The 18,396-nt window shown below is 44.3% G+C and overlaps 1 protein-coding gene across 1 annotated transcript in view; it reads left to right on the plus strand.

Moving 5' to 3' along the window:
• The first annotated feature begins 8,566 nt into the window (after nucleotides 1-8,566).
• Nucleotides 8,567-18,396, plus strand: part of ATM (ATM serine/threonine kinase) — a 181,343-nt gene continuing 171,513 nt past the window's right edge. Inside the window, exons 1-3 of the mRNA XM_040426253.1 lie at nucleotides 8,567-8,656; nucleotides 15,378-15,498; nucleotides 17,821-17,933. Of these exons, the coding sequence (XP_040282187.1) occupies nucleotides 15,427-15,498; nucleotides 17,821-17,933 (185 nt within the window). The 5' untranslated portion in view covers nucleotides 8,567-8,656; nucleotides 15,378-15,426. The remainder of the gene's footprint in view (nucleotides 8,657-15,377; nucleotides 15,499-17,820; nucleotides 17,934-18,396) is intronic.

Genomic DNA, 18,396 nt, shown 5'->3' on the forward strand with positions numbered 1-18,396 from the left:
GTTCTACCAGGAGTACAGATATTCTAAATTCCCTACTGGAGTTATCTCTACAACAAGTGGTTGAGGAGCCAACCCGGAGGGAGGCCATTTTGGATTTGGTATTCACAAACGGGGATTCGGTATATGATGTCATTGTAGGCGAAACCTTGGGATCTAGTGATCACCAGTCAGTGTGGTTTAATATAAGAACTGTGAAAGAGTCCCACCACACAAAAACAAAAGTTTTAGATTTTAGAAAAACAGACTTTTCAAAAATGAAATTAGTCATAAATGAGTCCTTATCAGACTGGAACGGATTACATGGAGTCCAGGAGAAATGGGACTACTTAAAAGGTGCATTATTGAAGGCAACAGAAAATTGCATTAGACTTGTCAGTAAAAGCAAAAAAAGGAGGAGACCAATGTGGTACTCAGCAGAAGTGGCCCAAATCATTAAAAATAAAAAGCTAGCATTTTGTAATTATAAAAAAACCCAGAGCAATGAAGATAAGGAAATCTACAAGATTAGGCAGAGAGAGGCCAAGCAAGTTATAAGAACTTCTAAAGCGCAGGCAGAAGAAAAACTAGCTCAGTCTATGAAAAAAGGGGATAAGACATTCTTCAGATATATAAATGAAAAAAGGAAATTAAAACAAGGAATAACTAAATTAAAAACAAAGGACGGAAGGTATGTAGAAGAGAATAAAGGGCTAGCCGACTGCCTTAATGAATACTTCTGTTCAGTTTTTACAAAAGAAAAAGGAGAAGGACCTCCACTAGAAAGAATGACTATTAAATCGTTTGATGCATGTATCTTTACAGAGGAAGATGTTCTAAGTTTGCTGTCTAAGGTGAAGACAGATAAGTCACAGGGGCCTGATGAGATACACCCAAAATTATTAAAAGAGCTTAGTGGTGAGCTGGCAAAACCGTTAACAGATTTATTTAACCAATCATTAGTAACAGGAGTCGTCCCGGAAGATTGGAAATTGGCAAATGTCGTGCCCATTCACAAGAAAGGTAGTAGGGAGGAATCGAGCAACTATAGACCAGTGAGTCTGACATCAATAGTAGGCAAATTAATGGAAACCCTATTAAAGGATAGGATTGTGGAACATCTAAAATCCCATGGATTGCAAGATGAAAAACAACATGGGTTTACTTCAGGGAGATCATGTCAAACAAATCTTATAGATTTTTTTGACTGGGTGAATAAAATAATAGACGGTGGAGGTGCAGTAGACATCGCATATCTAGATTTTAGTAAGGCTTTTGACACTGTCCCACATAGAAGACTTATCAATAAACTGCAGTCATTGAGCATGGACTCCCATATTGTTGAGTGGATTAGGCAGTGGCTGAGTGACAGACAACAGAGGGTTGTAGTCAATGGAGAACATTCAAAACAAGGTAATGTTACCAGTGGGGTTCCACAGGGATCTGTACTGGGACCGATTTTGTTTAATATCTTCATAAGTGATATTGCAAAAGGCCTCGCTGGTAAGGTTTGTCTTTTTGCTGATGACACAAAGATATGTAACAGGGTTGATGTTCCTGGAGGGAAACGCCAAATGGAAAAGGATTTAGGAAAACTAGAAGAATGGTCAGAACTCTGGAAACTGAAATTTAATGTGGATAAGTGCAAGATAATGCACCTGGGGCGTAAAAACCCAAGGGCAGAATATAGAATATTTGACACAGTCCTGACCTCAGTATCTGAGGAAAGGGATTTAGGAGTAATTATTTCAGAAGACTTAAAGGTGGGAAGACAATGTAATAGAGCAGCACGAAATGCCAGCATAATGCTTGGATGTATAGGGAGAGGTATAAGCAGTAGAAAGAGTGAAGTGCTTATGCCGCTGTACAGAACACTGGTGAGACCTCACTTGGAGTATTGTGCGCAGTACTGGAGGCCATATCTCCAGAAGGATATAGATACTCTAGAGAGAGTTCAGAGAAGAGCTACTAAACTAGTACATGGATTGCAGGATAAAACTTACCAGGAAAGGTTAAAGGACCTTAATATGTATAGCTTGGAAGAAAGAAGAGACAGAGGGGATATGATAGAAACTTTTAAATACATAAAGGGAATCAACTCGGTAAAGGAAGAGAGCATATTTAAAAGAAGAAAAACTACCACAAGAGGACACAGTTTTAAATTAGAGGGGCAAAGGTTTAAAAGTAATATAAGGAAGTATTACTTTACTGAGAGAGTAGTGGATGCATGGAATAGCCTTCCTGCAGAAGTGGTAGCTGCAAATACAGTGAAGGGGTTTAAGCATGCATGGGATAGGCATAAGGCCATCCTTCATATAAGATAGGGCCGGGGGCTATCCATAGTATTCAGTATATTGGGCAGACTAGATGGGCCAAATGGTTCTTATCTGCCGACACATTCTATGTTTCTATGTTTCTATGTTTCTATGTCTTAAGTGGCCAAATGGGGGGGGGGTCTGGAGGTCTGACTGTTTTGAAGGTCTGACTGGGGGTCTGGAGAGGTCTGACTGGGGGTCTGGAGTTCTAATGGGGGTCTGATTTGGGGTCTAGAGGTCTAATGGGGGTTTGATTGGGGGTCTGGCGGGCTAATGGGGGTCTAATAGAGGTCTTATGGGGGTCTGGAGGTCTTATGGGGTCTTATATGGGGGTCTGGAGGTCTAATGGGGGTCTTATCTGAGGTCTGATATTGGGTTGGGGTCTTACATGGAGGTCTAATGGAGGTGTGATCTGAGGTCTAAAACTGGGGTCTTATATGGGGTCTGACATAGAGGTCTAAAGGAGGTTTGGTCTGAGATGGGGATCTCATTTAGGGTTTTATATGGGGGTCTGATCTGAAAGGAAGGGGGGATTTTTTTTGTATTAGCGCACAATATAAAGGGGTGTTTTTGTACTGATGCACTATCTGTGTGGTACCAGTATTTTCAGGGGGACTGTTTCTCCAGGAAAGTATTGGGGAGCACAGTTGGCACAGTATTGGGGGTGGCAGGATGGGGTGTTGAGAAGGTGGGAGGATGATGGAAAAGTAAGAAAATAAGATGTCTGTTTGGTAAACTCTGCAGAGACGTCATCACGGTGGTCTGGTCTGACAGGAGAAGAAGAGGAAAGAGAATATCTACATCAGAGAAGAGAAGTCACTGGACGGATGAGGCACATATGTGGGGCTGTAGGACCCTGTATGTTCTGTAGCGCTGTATGTAATGTTTTTCAAGTATGTCTTTAAAAGGGTTGTCCGCTTTTTTTTTTTGTATGAGCGCTGCCTTCTCTGCTCTGTTTACCTGCTCATCACTGCAAATGCTACGGCGAGCAGGTGAACAGAACAGAGAAAGCAGCTCTCATATGAGCGCTGCCCTCTCTTCAAACAGCTGATCGTCGGGGGGTGCCGGAGGACCCCGGCTGATCTGATATTGATGACCAATCCTGAGGTCAACACCTAGACCATGATTCCCGGGCCGATCACAGTCATGTTCAGAGCCCTAAAAAGGAGGGTTGATCAGCACCCAGGGGCGTAACCACCATAGCGGCAGACCATGCCACTGCTATGGGGCCCAGGACAAGAGGGGGTCCAGTCTTAGTTGGGATTATCTTCTACTGGGAGTGAAAACTTGGTCAGGACTCTACCCTCTAAAGAAACAACATTTAGCAAACGAGGCAGTAATAAAAATGATTCAGATAAACAGATTTCCAGCACGAAGGAGATAAAATCTTGCATGTTCTTTATTGAATATTTCAAACGTACTCACGGTGCAGTGAAAGAGGACCCTCTGTGTCCCTGGTCAGGCCGACATGTTTCGAGCCAGCCGGCTCTTAGTCATGATCTGTAAGCTGTATGGGTCAGGACACACATGTGGGACCCCACCTCTAATCAGGTGCATGGGAAAGGGGGAAGGGGGGGATGGGAAACAGTGTGCAAGTGATCGGAGGTGGGGCCGCAAACGGAAACCAAGCCCAGGCAGCAACCTGCTTTAAACATAAAAATGGCCCAAGATTCATTGAAAGTGGTTTAGGTGGAAACCCTTCTGTCCTGTGTGGGGGGCCTGGTTTGATCCTTGATATGGGGCCCTTACTTCTCTATGTACGCCACTGTCAGCACCTGCAGTGACCAGGAACGGGTACGCTGATGCCACTACCATTTGTTCGTGACGCCAATTGCAGCGTGCGCAAGGTACTACCCCAGGGCCCTTCCAAGGTGTTATAACGCACGTCCCAGATTAGGAATGCCAGAGTGGTGTAATGGCCTGTAATGTCTCTGTAGAGTAGTGGTAATTGTGTCAATGGTGTCTCCTACCTGGGTACGGCTGTACTCCTGGCTCACTTGCAATCAATTTGAGTGTAGTGATAGTAGGATTAATAGAGGAATTTTGCAGCAGAAATGATGTCCAGACCTTTAAATGAAGTTCAAACGTTTCTTTACTGAGGATAACTTGTATCCAAGCAGTATACAGCTCTGGTCTCTGGTCCCAGCAGGTTTTGGCAATGATTGGCAGGAATAAATACTTCTGCACTTTAAATGTGGAGCTTGCAGGATAAGTCGTCTGCTTGGTAGCTCTGTAATTGTGGCAGGAATTAATCTTCTGCACTTCTCTGTAACTTCTGCTTTGTGGGGACAGACTAGCTGAGGAGGAATGGCTTCTCCTAGGTCTCTGGACTTAACTCTCAGATGATTTCTTAGGGAATGCTTTCTTCCTGGAACTCTGAAGGTTGTAGTTAGTTTTCTGATTCTTCATCCAGCTGAGGCTGCAGGCGCTCAGCCTGGGTATATGATCAGGTCTCAGCTGAGACAAGATCCTTGCTGTCTTCCCTATGCAGGGGATCTCCTGAACTCTATCACACAGCCTTCCCCAACAGGGGTGGCTGGAACACTAACGCTAACTTCCTTGTCCACCCATGCTGCAGGATGTGGGAACATCACAGAGGGGGAGCTAAACTGGACTAATCCATTCCAGCTTAGATGTACTAAATTAGGACTTGTACCTGGCCAATGCATTGCTGCCACCTGCTGGTAAACCTGGAAAGTTACAAGGAACAATTGTATTTAACATGGTTTTAGAAGCACATTTGTGGAGACATAATATAAATGACATCAGATGACAATGTAAAGGCTCTTAGAAGACAGTAGCGGGGTAGAGGCGTGTAGTAACACAACTCTGGGGTGTTACACACCTTTTTCTAATCTAATCTAATTATCTTCTATCTATCTAATATATATCTATCTAAATAAAGAAACAAATTCCACGGCACATCCAAGGCTTAAAATCCAAGTAGAAGCTTTATTCACCAGACAGCGACGTTTCGGTCCACTTGCTGGGACCTTTCTCGAGCAGTGACAAAGTGCAATAGTGCATTGTGCTTATTTATACAGGTTAACATCATTTACAATCCAATCATAGAACTAACCATCTCAAATGTATCCTTTCTCTAATAACAAGACCTTTTTCACAAAAATATTGTTGTCGCTCCGATGTGGTCATGTGATTGGACTTGTGATCACGTGACCGCTGCAACCGGAAGCGGGATGGGCAGTTCGCTTCGGTGAAGACATGCGCATTGAGGATCACTACACGCCAATCCCATGTGGACCGGATCCCTGCCAACTGTGATTCTCTCCCCTAATGTATTTATTAATAACATCTGCACAAAGGTATGATTGTATTGTTTGCACATATGTTTTTAATATCAATTAGGGTACCGCTTATGAATTTCATTGGAATATACTTTGTATGTATATGGAATATTAATTTATGATATATACATCGTGTCACTTGATTATGCACTGGCACTTTTATATGAATTTTTGTGAAAAAGGTCTTGTTATTAGAGAAAGGATACACTTGAGATGGTTAGTTCTATGATTGGATTGTAAATGATGTTAACCTGTATAAATAAGCACAATGCACTATTGCACTTTGTCACTGCTCGAGAAAGGTCCCAGCAAGTGGAACGAAACGTCGCTGTCTGGTGAATAAAGCTTCTACTTGGATTTTACGCCTTGGATGTGCCGTGGAATTTGTTTCTTTATCTGGATATTTTTGGGGGTGGATCGTCCTCACAGCGGCTGGCACTCTATACATACAAGCGGAATTGCGGTGCTGCCCAGTCTTAGTTTTTTTGCTATCTCATATCTATCATCTATCTAATAATCTATACATCTATCTAATGTGTCTACAGATACATAAATATTTTTCTTTATTATTTTTATGTATTATCATTGTTTTTTTTTTTTATAATTATACAACCTATTAACCATCCAACAGATGGAAAAATGCATGACAGCAAATAAAGTACCGAAAGAACCATAAGGGACACATAAAATATCAAATCTTTATTTAGTAATAGATCATTACAACAACTCTTTAATCCAAAATAAATGATAAAATATAACAGCAGTGCAGGCTGGCGCTGCGACAAGCCGCTCCCCACAAATAACAATGCTCTATACGTGAATGAATAAAAGAGCAATGGTAAACGTATTCCCCAAGGTAACTCCAACTAACATATCAACTGCTATGTACAGGTCCTTCTCAAAAAATTAGCATATTGTGATAAAGTTCCTTATTTTCTGTAATGTACTGATAAACATTAGACTTTCATATATTTTAGATTCATTACACACAACTGAAGTAGTTCAAGCCTTTTCTTGTTTTAATATTGATGATTTTGGCATACAGCTCATGAAAACCCAAAATTCCTATCTCCAAAAATTAGCATATTTCATCCGACCAATAAAAGAAAAGTGTTTTTAATACAAAAAAAGTCAACCTTCAAATAATTAAGTTCAGTTATGCACTCAATACTTGGTCGGGAATCCTTTTGCAGAAATGACTGCTTCAATGCGGCGTGGCATGGAGGCAATCAGCCTGTGGCACTGCTGAGGTGTTATGGAGGCCCAGGATGCTTCGATAGCGGCCTTAAGCTCATCCAGAGTGTTGGGTCTTGCGTCTCTCAACTTTCTCTTCCCAATATCCCACAGATTCTCTATGGGGTTCAGGTCAGGAGAGTTGGCAGGCCAATTGAGCACAGTAATACCATGGTCAGTAAACCATTTACCAGTGGTTTTGGCACTGTGAGCAGGTGGCAGGTCGTGCTGAAAAATGAAATCTTCATCTCCATAAAGCTTTTCAGCAGACGGAAGCATGAAGTGCTCCAAAATCTCCTGATAGCTAGCTGCATTGACCCTGCCCTTGATAAAATACAGTGGACCAACACCAGCAGCTGACATGGCACCCCAGACCATCACTGACTGTGGGTACTTGACACAGGACTTCAGGCATTTTGGCATTTCCCTCTCCCCAGTCTTCCTCCAGACTCAGTCCACTGCTTCCGCAGGTCCCCCAATGTCTGGAATCGGTCCTTCTCCACAATCTTCCTCAGGGTCCGGTCACCTCTTCTCGTTGTGCAGCGTTTTCTGCCACACTTTTTCCTTCCCACAGACTTCCCACTGAGGTGCCTTGATACAGCACTCTGGGAACAGCCTATTCGTTCAGAAATTTCTTTCTGTGTCTTACCCTCCTGCTTGAGGGTGTCAATGATGGCCTTCTGGACAGCAGTCAGGTCGGCAGTCTTACCCATGATTGTGGTTTTGAGTAATGAACCAGGCTGGGAGTTTTTAAAAGTCTCAGGAATCTTTTGCAGGTGTTTAGAGTTAATTAGTTGATTCAGATGATTAGGTTAATAGCTCGTTTAGAGAACCTTTTCATGATATGCTAATTTTTGGAGATAGGAATTTTGGGTTTTCATGAGCTGTATGCCAAAATCATCAATATTAAAACAAGAAAAGGCTTGAACTACTTCAGTTGTGTGTAATGAATCTAAAATATATGAAAGTCTAATGTTTATCAGTACATTACAGAAAATAAGGAACTTTATCACAATATGCTAATTTTTTGAGAAGGACCTGTATATAATCATCCACCATGGGGGCCAATCAAAGTGGCCTACTGTGGATATACTAATAGCAAGCGGCTAAAGGGAAAGGAAATGATGGAAGACCTTGGTAGTCAGCCAATGAAGAGATCGGACCTCTGGTCAGCTGGGAGCGCACCCCGACGCACGTTTCGCTCCGCTTTTTCAAGGTGCGTCTTGGGGAATACGTTTACCATTGCTCTTTTATTCATTCACGTATAGAGCATTGTTATTTGTGGGGAGCGGCTTGTCGCAGCGCCAGCCTGCACTGCTGTTATATTTTATCATTTATTTAGTAATGATCTATTACTAAATAAAGATTTGATATTTTATGTGTCCCTTATGGTTCTTTCGGCGCTTTATTTATAATGATGTATACATTTTTTAAACAAATATTTATCTTTTATTTTTAGTTATAATTATTGTTTATATTTATTATTATTAATGTTGCTTTTATTTATTATCTCTATTTATGCAATTGCTATTATGTATAATATTTACATTTGTTATATTTATTATGATTATTATTTAGAATTATTACTGTTATTTATATTATTATACATTATTAATAATTATAATAATAATAATTACTATTATTATTATTAATAATATTTCTTTATTGATCCCCGCAGTTTGGTTGTTTACCTGCCTTTAGTTTACCATGACACACAGCGCCACCTGCTGGACGGAAGGAAAAGTGAAAGTGGCGGAGGAGTTTGTGTGTGACACAGCGAGCAGCGTGGAGGAGAGGAGGGAATCTGCGGGGCAGGGAGCACCACAGGTAATGAGGGCTCGGGCACTGGTTGGCAGCCACCAGTGGGGCACAAAACACTGAGCAGCCCACCCGTGCCAGTCCGGCAGCAGTGGGAGCTCCAGTGCTTGTCCAGGGATGTTCCTTTGTATAAAGTTGTATACTGTTTGTATGTGTGATTGTCTACTGATTGTATAGAAGAACTGTCATGGGGGAAATCTGACTGTCCTGATTAGTGAGGGGCCTGGTACTGGTGCTGAGCCCTAATGGATCAGACATCATGAAGGGTCCAGTCCATACGCCATCAGTGATGGGTGGTCCTGGTTAAAGGGAGTTTCCAGTTGCAGTCAGTCAGAGGGGCTTGCTGTTAGATCAGCAGGGTCCGCAAATATCTGGTGGGCTGCGGATGATCGGTGATCCTGTGGTTGGGCTGTATTCACACGTGGCTGATAGGGAGTTGAAGTTTCTGTGACCTCGTGTATGAGTTTCCAAAATTCTGCATCAGATCCGCAGCGTGTGAATTCGCCCTGAACGGGCAGAGTGAATGGCGGTCCTGCATCTACAGTCACTTCTATGGGCGTTACTGAAATGGCCGAGAACATTCTCAATGTTTCTGTAACTGAATGGAAAGATCTTGCCTATAAATGGCCTCCCCTATTTCTTCTCCGTCTCACCCTGTGGGTTGGGGGACCCCGATTCTACACATAGGTGCAGGTCCCAGAGCAGCGACTCTCATCGACCAGACATTTATGGCGTATCCTGAGGATCCATTCCCGCTACTGGCATAGGGTGTTGATGAGGTTTGTTAAAGGGATTCTCCTGTAATGTTGTCAACATGGCCCCCAGAATGTGACTAGGGCGGGTTGCCTCCATTTCTACAGCTGCTTAGGTTAGGTGAGGTGCCTTGCCATACTGCGCTCCTGCGTTGGGGGTTACTTTACATGAATGGAGCATGCTGTCAGGCTACTCAGCCTGCCAGCATATCTCATGTACGATCGCTCCATTACTGTGGGGAACTCTGCTCTACAACAGTCTTGACACGATCCTCTGTCATGGCTGAGCAGCCTGATAGCAGTAGGCAGAAAGATCACTTTCCTATCAGGCTGCTCAGCCATGACAGAGGATCGTGTCTAGACTGTTGTACAGCAGAGTTCCCTATAGACATGGAGCGATCATACGTGAGATATCAGGACAAGCGGCCATACCAGAGACATCCGATGGAAAAACATATTGCAAATGAGGTCTTATGAACCAGGCCTTAAGTGTCAGTTCAGATATGTACCCACCAAAAGTAGTCAGACTGGAGAGCCCCCTGGGAACTCTGCTCTACAATAGTCATGATGCGATCCTCTGTCATGGCTGAGCAGCCTGATAGGAAAATGATAGCCCTACTGCTATCAGGCTACTCAGCCATGACAGAGGATCGCATAAGGTTGTAGAGCAGAGTTCCCAGGGGGCTCTCCAGTCTGACTACTTTTGGTGGGTACATATCTGAACTGACACGTAAGGCCTGGTTCATAGATCCTAATTTGCAACATATCTCATCTGCAATTGCACCATTACTATCAGGAACTCGGCTCTACAGCTGTCAGGATGTGATCCTCTGTCATGGCTGAGCAGCCTGATAGGAACATGATCTTGCTCCCAACTGCTATCAGGCTGCTCAGCCATGACAGCCGATTGCATCATGACTAATTTAGAATCCCTGATAGTAATGGAGCTCATACATCCGATATGTTTACAGGCTGAGCAGCCTAACAGCATCTTCCATCCCTATGAAGTGACTGGAGCGCAGTACAGCGAGGCCACACACCCAGGCAGCTATAGAAATGGAGGCAACCTGTGCTAGTCACACTCTAGGACAGGTTGCTGGAGACCGTGTTGATAACAGTCCTGGAGAACCCCTTTAAGAGTCTAACTGATTCTCTTCTACTGTGATTCACTGATGATTTGCCACCCACTAATCCGGACAGCAGATCGCATTCGTTATGTGTAAACATAGCCTTAGGAGTCAAGAAAGTCCTGGTGCTGATCTCAGAGAAGAGCTGTGATCATAGTCCATTCACAGAAAAGAATCTCTCCTATGAGACCTCCATTATCTACCTGGCAGCCAATCACAATGTAGCTTTCATTTTACCACAGCACATTCCGTATGGTTGCCATGGGCAACATGTCCAGCTTTCCTCTCCCAGTACCTGCTGTAGGAGATAGTGGGGTGGGTAAAGAAGGGGCTATTGATGACTGGAGATGAATAGGGAAGTGGGGGGGACGCGGTTTCTACTTTTAGAGGGACGGTACATTGCCTCCACAACCAGTCTGACTACTTATGGTGGGTACCTACCTGAACTGACATGTAAGGCCTGGTTCATATGTCCTCACCTGCAATGCGTTTGTCCTTCGGATTTCTCTGGTATATGGACGTGAATGGGGCTGAGCTGCAATACCACATACAACCTGCAGACAAGAGCCTTTTTTTTCTCTAATCCTGTATAACCCCATCCCTCAAAATGGCAATGTCCGTCATGATCACATGGGCACAGGAGCCGCGTGGCAAATGTGGCATCTAGGTGGTTAAACCAAAAAAAAAGGGTCTCCCCATCACCCCCTCCCCCCCAGTGCCACGATTACAAGGTGCCGTTGCTTTGGCAGCTGTGCAGCCCCTGGCAGTTTTTGCGGCTGTTTCCCATCTAGTTTTTAAAGGGTTATTCCCATCTCAGACATTGGGGGCGTATGGCTAGGATAAGCCCCCAATGTCTGATAGGTGCGGGTCCCAGTATCTTTAGAATGGAGCCCACAAAGTGAAGGAGCCGCAGCCGTGCTCCATTCATTCCTATGGGAACGCCGAAGATATATTTCCTCCAGCCCCATAGATGTGAATTGATCGGTGGCCGCGCTTGCGCGGTGTGCTTCCCATTTATTTACAATAGGCTTTCTGAAAATAGCTGAGCGTGCTGCACGGATATTTTCTGCGCTTCCATAGAAGTGAATGGAGGGCGGCGGTGGCTCCCTTTACTTTCGGGGCTCCATTCTAAAGATACAGTCGGTGTGAGTTCCAGAGGTGGGGCTAGGATATGCCCCCAATGTCTGAGATAGGAATAACCCTTTAATGTATGTTTAGTGTATATGCAAGTTCAGGGTTATGGCTCCATCTTTTTAACGTAAACATTTAATCGTTTTAATAAGTTTGTGTCTTCTTTTTTTCTGGAAACTTTTGGGGTCATTTATCAAACTGGTGTAAAGCAGAACTAGCTTAGTTGGCCATAGCAGCCAATCAGATTCCTCCTTTCATTTTGGACAGCTCCTTTGGAAAATTAAAGGTGGAATCTGATTGGTTGCTAGGGGCATCTAAGCCAGTTCTACTTTATATTAATGACCCCATTTTTTTTTTTTTTACTTCCACAGACATTAAAAGGATTTTCCAGTTTACACAAACATCCTTTAAAACAATCATTTATGAAAGTCGCTGTAATTTTGTAATGTATTTCTTATAACTTTATTGCTCCTATCTCCCATGTCCATTCTTCCTGTGATGTCATGTCCATGGGCGGGACAGTGATAGGGGAGTATATGTAACTAGCTGGGTGGGAGGAGCTATAAACTAGCTGGTAGTTGTTAGGGGCGGGGCTGGAGCTGTGCCAGAGAAAGGAGAAGTGCATTATGGGTTTGGTTGGATGCAGCAACAGGAAGTGCTACATACAGGATGGAAACAAACCAGAGGGATTGGTTTACATATTGATAATGGGTCAGGAGAGTCCAAACTGGGGCAAAAAATCATTGGGAATATGTACATGAGCATATCTGTTTAAAACCACAGCAATTCCAGATTTTATTTTTTGCAGGAAGGAACAGTCTGGCACGCTACACTGCCCTGTCCTTCAAAAAACAATGTATAGGAACGTAACCAAGGACAAGCATAGTCAAAAATATACAGTATTGAGGTCATTTTTTAAGACCGGCGTTTTAGACTAAAACGCCGGTCTTAATACCCCTTGCGCTAGTGGTGGATCCGCCGAAGAAATATAGAGGCGCCAGTGTAAACCTACACCTGCTCCCTTGCTGGCATAGATTTAGAACATTATCTACACCTAAAACAGGCGTATAAAATGATAAATGAGACCGGCCTGCCGCCCTGCCCCCCTTTTTAGACCTGACGTTAGCGGGGGAAAGTCCTTTGCGCTGCAATGTGCGACAGCTATATGCCAGAAAACCGGTGTATATCTGATAGTAAATGACCCCCCTATGGCTGCGATGGCTAACCTCCGGCACTCCAGCTGTGGTAAAACTACAACTCCCAGGATGCACACTTGCTTTGCTGTTCTCAGAACTCCACAGAAATGAATGGAGCATGCTGGGAGTCGTAGTTTCACCCACAGCTGTTGTTCCGGAGGTTAGCCGTCACTGGCCTATGGGTACATCGAGTGATACATTTCAGTACATTTTTACTGCCGTCACAGGTAGACGCTCAACGTAAAGAAAAAATGAGATGTGGAATGCGGTGTATTATACCAGCGATCATGAGGTCGCATTTTCCGGTCCCCCAGTGGGACTGAAAAATAAAATAAAAAAAATGAACAGGCTATGGCATCTAAGTGGTTAAATAAAGGAAGAGGGCTCCCTGCCGGAAATGGTGCCACTGAGGAAAATAAAAAAATAAAAAAAGAAGAGGTCTCTTTGAAAGAAGGGGTTAATAGACGTCATTGCTGTGTGAGACCTTTATCTGAAGTTACATTCTGGGTTTCTATTGCTGGAGTGTGAATTGCTGGGATCCGTCCCAGGGCAGACGACCTGGCGGCTGCTGCGGCACATCCCTTTTGCTTCGTGACTCAGTTATTTGGCTGCAGTCGGAGCCTGGAGGCCTTGCTTTTCCTAGGCCTGTATTTTGCGGTCCCCAAAAAAAACGGATCCGCAAAAAATACGGATGACATCCGTGTGCATTCCGTATTTTGCGGAACAGGAACAACTGGCCCTTAATGGAACAGTCTTATCCTTGTCCGTAATGCGGACAATAATAGGACATGTTCTATTTTTTTGTGGAACTGGAATACGGACAAACGGAATGCACACGGAGTAACTTCCATTTGTTTTGCGGACCCATTGAAGTGAATGGTTCCGCATACGGTCCGCAAAAAAAAAACGGAATGTACACAGAAAGAAAATACATTTGTGTGCATGAGCTCTTAGATCCGCAGGGGTCTGACTCCTAACAACCCCGCCCATCAGCTGTTTGAAGAGGCCGCAGCGCTCTTATCTCTTCACTGTTTACCTGCTCGCCGTCAACATCGCAGCGACAAGCAGTGTAATTACAGCTCCTCCGCCGTCCCGTTCACTTGAATGAGAAGGAGCAGTTGTAGTTACACTCCGTCCCATTCAAGTGAAGCAATGCGTTCTCTTCATACAGCTGATCGGCGGGGGTGCCAAGTGTCGGACCCCCGCTGATCTGATATTGATCCCGAGGACAGATCATCAATATTGGAAACGGGTTACTGTACATCAGGCACTTGGTATACTTTTTGATCACAACGCATGGGCACCACGTCACTTTGGCCTCTATAAAATGTGGGTCCCTACACCAAATTGGCGCAGCACCACATGGCAACCATCACCGCTGCAGCACGGAAGCGGCCCTTGTGCCTTCCACAATTTGCGGAATGGAATAGGTGGCCCATTGTAGAAATGCCTATTCTTGTCCGCAAAACGGACAAGAATAGGACATGGTATATTTTTTTTGCGGGGCTACGGAACGGAGCAACGGATGCGGACAGCACACGGAGTGCTGTCCGCATCTTTTGCGGCCCCATTGAAGTGAATGGGTTTGCACCTGAGCCGCAAAAACTGCAGCTCGGATGCAGACCAAAACAACGGCCGTGTGCATGAGGCCTAAGCCCTATTTTGGAACACGGCTCCACCAACCCATATGCATAGGCCCAGATCTGCCGGATCTCAAACCCGGAATTGAAAACGTAGATATGAAAGTAGCCTTAGGTTTTCTGCTGTAAAATGCATTTTTTTTTTGTTAATTAGGTGTTTTTTATTTCTTTCTTTTTCTTCTCAAAAACGCAGTATACTGTAACTTTTGGAGATTTTACAGTCATTTTGACATTACCTTCTATATAGAGCAAAAATGACATGAAGAAAATGCCAGTGGTCAGACACATTGGGGGTCATTTGTCAAAGACCGCCGTTTTTCTTCTCCGGTCCTGATATCCCCTATGCCGCGGGAGGATGCATTTAAATTATGAGGAGGCAGAAACCTTGTCATTAATGAGGCACATCCTCCTGCGGCGCACGACCCGGAATGAAATCTATGGCGGCTGGTGTGGATGTCAGTCATCATCAGGAAGCGTAAATGATGTACTGGGACTGATGGCCCAACCAGCACAATGCACCCACCACTCCCTTTTTCATAAAGTGGCAAGGGCGGCGTAGAAACAGCTTTTTCACCAAAATGTATGCACAGTGGCGTTAAAAAGGTAACAAACCTGCAGCTTGTGGCTTTTCTATGCCAGTTTCTGGTTCATATTAAATGACCCCCACAGTGCAATAAATGTCACAAGAAATCATAGAAACTGCAGCAAAAAGGTAAACAAAAATCACGTGTAAGGACCCTTATTGCTTTGTGAACATGGTGGAAGTTGCCAGCGAGGAATTTAATGTATTTTTTATTTTCTTTGGGAGATTTTGACGGCAGGGTTTGATATAAAATGTGACAGTTGAACTCTAAGCGCTAAGACTGTTTTGCGTCTTATTTCAGGTGGTGTTGCCCCTTCAGGCTTCTCCAAGGAACTGGAAGTCGCAGAACCATGAGTCTTGCTTTACATGAGCTCCTGCTCTGCTGCCGTCAGCTGGAGACTGACAAGGCCACGGAAAGACGGGTATGTTGTCCGGGTGTTTTTTGGGCCCAAATACCAGGAGACAACAGGTCTAAGAGTAGAAGAGACTGTGCAAGCAAGGGACAGTAGGCATCCTTTTGTTGGCCAAATGTTCATATGAAAGTAAGGTACTGGGTGTCTATGGTAGCTTAAAGGGGTTATCCGGGAATTAATATTGATGAACTGTCCTCCGGATAGGTCATCAATATTGGATCGGCGGAGGTTCAACACCCGGGTCCCCTGCCAATCAGCTGTTAGAAAAGGCTGGCACTCAGTGAGCGCTATTGCCTCTTCTTAGGCTATGTGATTGTGTTTGTAAAGCTGCCAGTACCCGGCTGGGGAACGTGGCAGCTCCCTGAAACAGCTGATCGGCAGACGGTAGGGGTTCTGGGACTCCGAGCCCATCGATGTGAGGATAGGTCATCATTATCATTTCCTGGATAACCCCTTTAAAGGGGTTTTCGGAGATTCTGATATTAATGACCTATCCTCAGCACCCGGCAGCCGCAACAATCAGCTGTTTGAAGAAGCTGCACCACACCGGTGTGCGCTGCACCGCCGCAGCCTTTTTAACAGTTTGCCGTCCATTGGATAGAGGCCATGCTTGCTATTGCAGCTCAGCCCCATTCACTTGAATTGGACTGAGTTGCGCCAAGGTCATGAGACCGATGAACGTGACTTCTCAAGCCTAGGAAGAGATTGCAGTGCTCGGCGGGGGTGAGGGGAGTTGGACCCCCATCGATTAGATACTGATGACCTATGCAGAGGACAGTTCATCAGTTTTAGACACTGCTTGAAAGGAGTTGTTTCTGTCAAATCATCAAAAACAATAATTTATCAATTGGAATCCTAAAAAATAAAATCACTCCTGTGTCTAGATATTACTGTTACATTTTATGACGCCCCCTGGTGTTCTGTGATTACCTCTCACAACCTCCGGCTAATGTCCACATTGCCGGTGAGAAAATGAAAAGACTAGCGTGGTATTAGCAGGAGGTGCTCAAACCCACATGCAGTCGTGCATATATATAGGGGCGCAAATCCTGCACAAGTTGTGACCCGTTGCTAATGGTGATCCTCAGCAAAAATGCATACGGTGGAGGATGCCCGCAGCGAACCACAAGTACCACAATAGACATCCTACACAAGGTAGCAATTGTGTGGATGTCATAATCAATATAACAATATAACAAAATAGCAAAGACAGGTGCACTCTGAGGTCTTACTAAACCCTCAAACTGATTTTAAAATTGAGAGATTAGTCAACATGTCCTACGGTGTAGGAAATGTCTAAGCCCGGGCACCACGCCAAGGTTTCTCAAGTAGCCCGGGACCTAACACTCTCCTAACTGAGCCGTATGGGCAATACCAGGAGCCAGTGGGCAAATTACAGGAGCATAGGGCCGACTCGCAAACAGCTCACCAGTTACCTCCAGCATGTAACCATGCTTGCAGTGGGAGGAGGGAGGCGTCTGCGAGTCCCACTCAAGACTGGCTGATATAGCCCAGGCCTCACAGGTGCACCTAAATGTGACCTGTAGATGGAAAACGGGCACATTTAAATTGGAGTTTATACACCTCCAGGAATCTCTATATATACAAACTGAAAAGACTAGCGTGGTATTAGCAGGAGGTGCTCAAACCCACATGCAGTTGTGCATATATATAGGGGAGCAAATCCTGCACTTGTGGTCCGCTGCTAATGGCGATCCCCAGCAAAAATGCATACGGTGGAGGATGCCCGCAGCGAACCACAAGTACCACAATAGACATCCTACACAAGGTAGCAATTGTGTGGATGTCATAATCAATATAACAAAATAGCAAAGACAGGTGCACTCTGCGATCTTACTAAACCCTCAAACTGATTTTAAAATTGAGAGATTAGTCAACATGTCCTACGGTGTAGGACATGTCTAAGCCCGGGCACCACGCCAAGGTTTCTCAAGTAGCCCGGGACCTAACACTCTCCTAACTGAGCCGATTGCCGGTGAGAAGCAGCTTCTAGTGACTCTTATTGGCTGCAAAATAGCAAGAAGCACTCCGCCTCCCAAGAGGATCCGGGGAAAGAGGGGTGCACATGGTAGGTGGACATTCTGAGAGGGGGTCGCAAGAACACCAGGGGGCACTATAACAAGTACAGGAGCATTTCTAGGTAAATGATTCCAATTGGAAAGTGGTTGTTTTGCCTGATCTAACAGAGAAAAGAAAGTGCAGAGTCCTCCGGTCACTGTCTGGAGTAGTATTCGTCTTTCCTGTGACATTGCCCTCACATTATAAATGTAGATTTCAGTTTTCCTGTAATGAGCTCTTTCTACATTTTAGAAAGAAATCGATAAGTTTAAGCGCCTACTTCGAGACCAGGAGACAGTCCAGCAGTTAGATCGTAACTCTGATGCCCGTCATGGTAAACAGCTGAACTGGGACACGGTATTCAGGTAAGTGATGGCGCCAAAGAAGGAACGTGTGACCACAACATGTGTGAATAGTCGGCAGGAAGCAACACTCAGCAGCTTGTAGCCTAAAAAGTCTCCACCGACTTCTCTTCAGAACGTCAGCAATAATCACATCCCATAGTAAAAACTGCTCCAGGCAAAATATAAACTTTGTAAAATTCATCATGTAGCAGGGTGGATTTGATTTAAATCATAGTTTTCTACATAAAGACAAATTCTTGCTGGTATAACTTATAATATGCAAGTAGATGAAGATTTTTAGAATAACAACTTTTCATATTAGTTTGATTAGGTTGATTCTGTATTCATAGGTTTGTAGAAGTTAGGATTAAGGTCTTTTTCTCAACTCTGTTATAACATTTTTGCTGTGAAGAAGAGGCATGTGATCTCTGCTGAGTCAAATTCAGTTTTGAGAACTGCAAAAGTAAACCAAGCATCTGTGATA

This window comes from Bufo bufo, chromosome 3 (genome assembly GCF_905171765.1).
Source record: "Bufo bufo chromosome 3, aBufBuf1.1, whole genome shotgun sequence".
In the NCBI taxonomy this organism is placed as follows: Eukaryota; Metazoa; Chordata; class Amphibia; order Anura; family Bufonidae; genus Bufo; species Bufo bufo.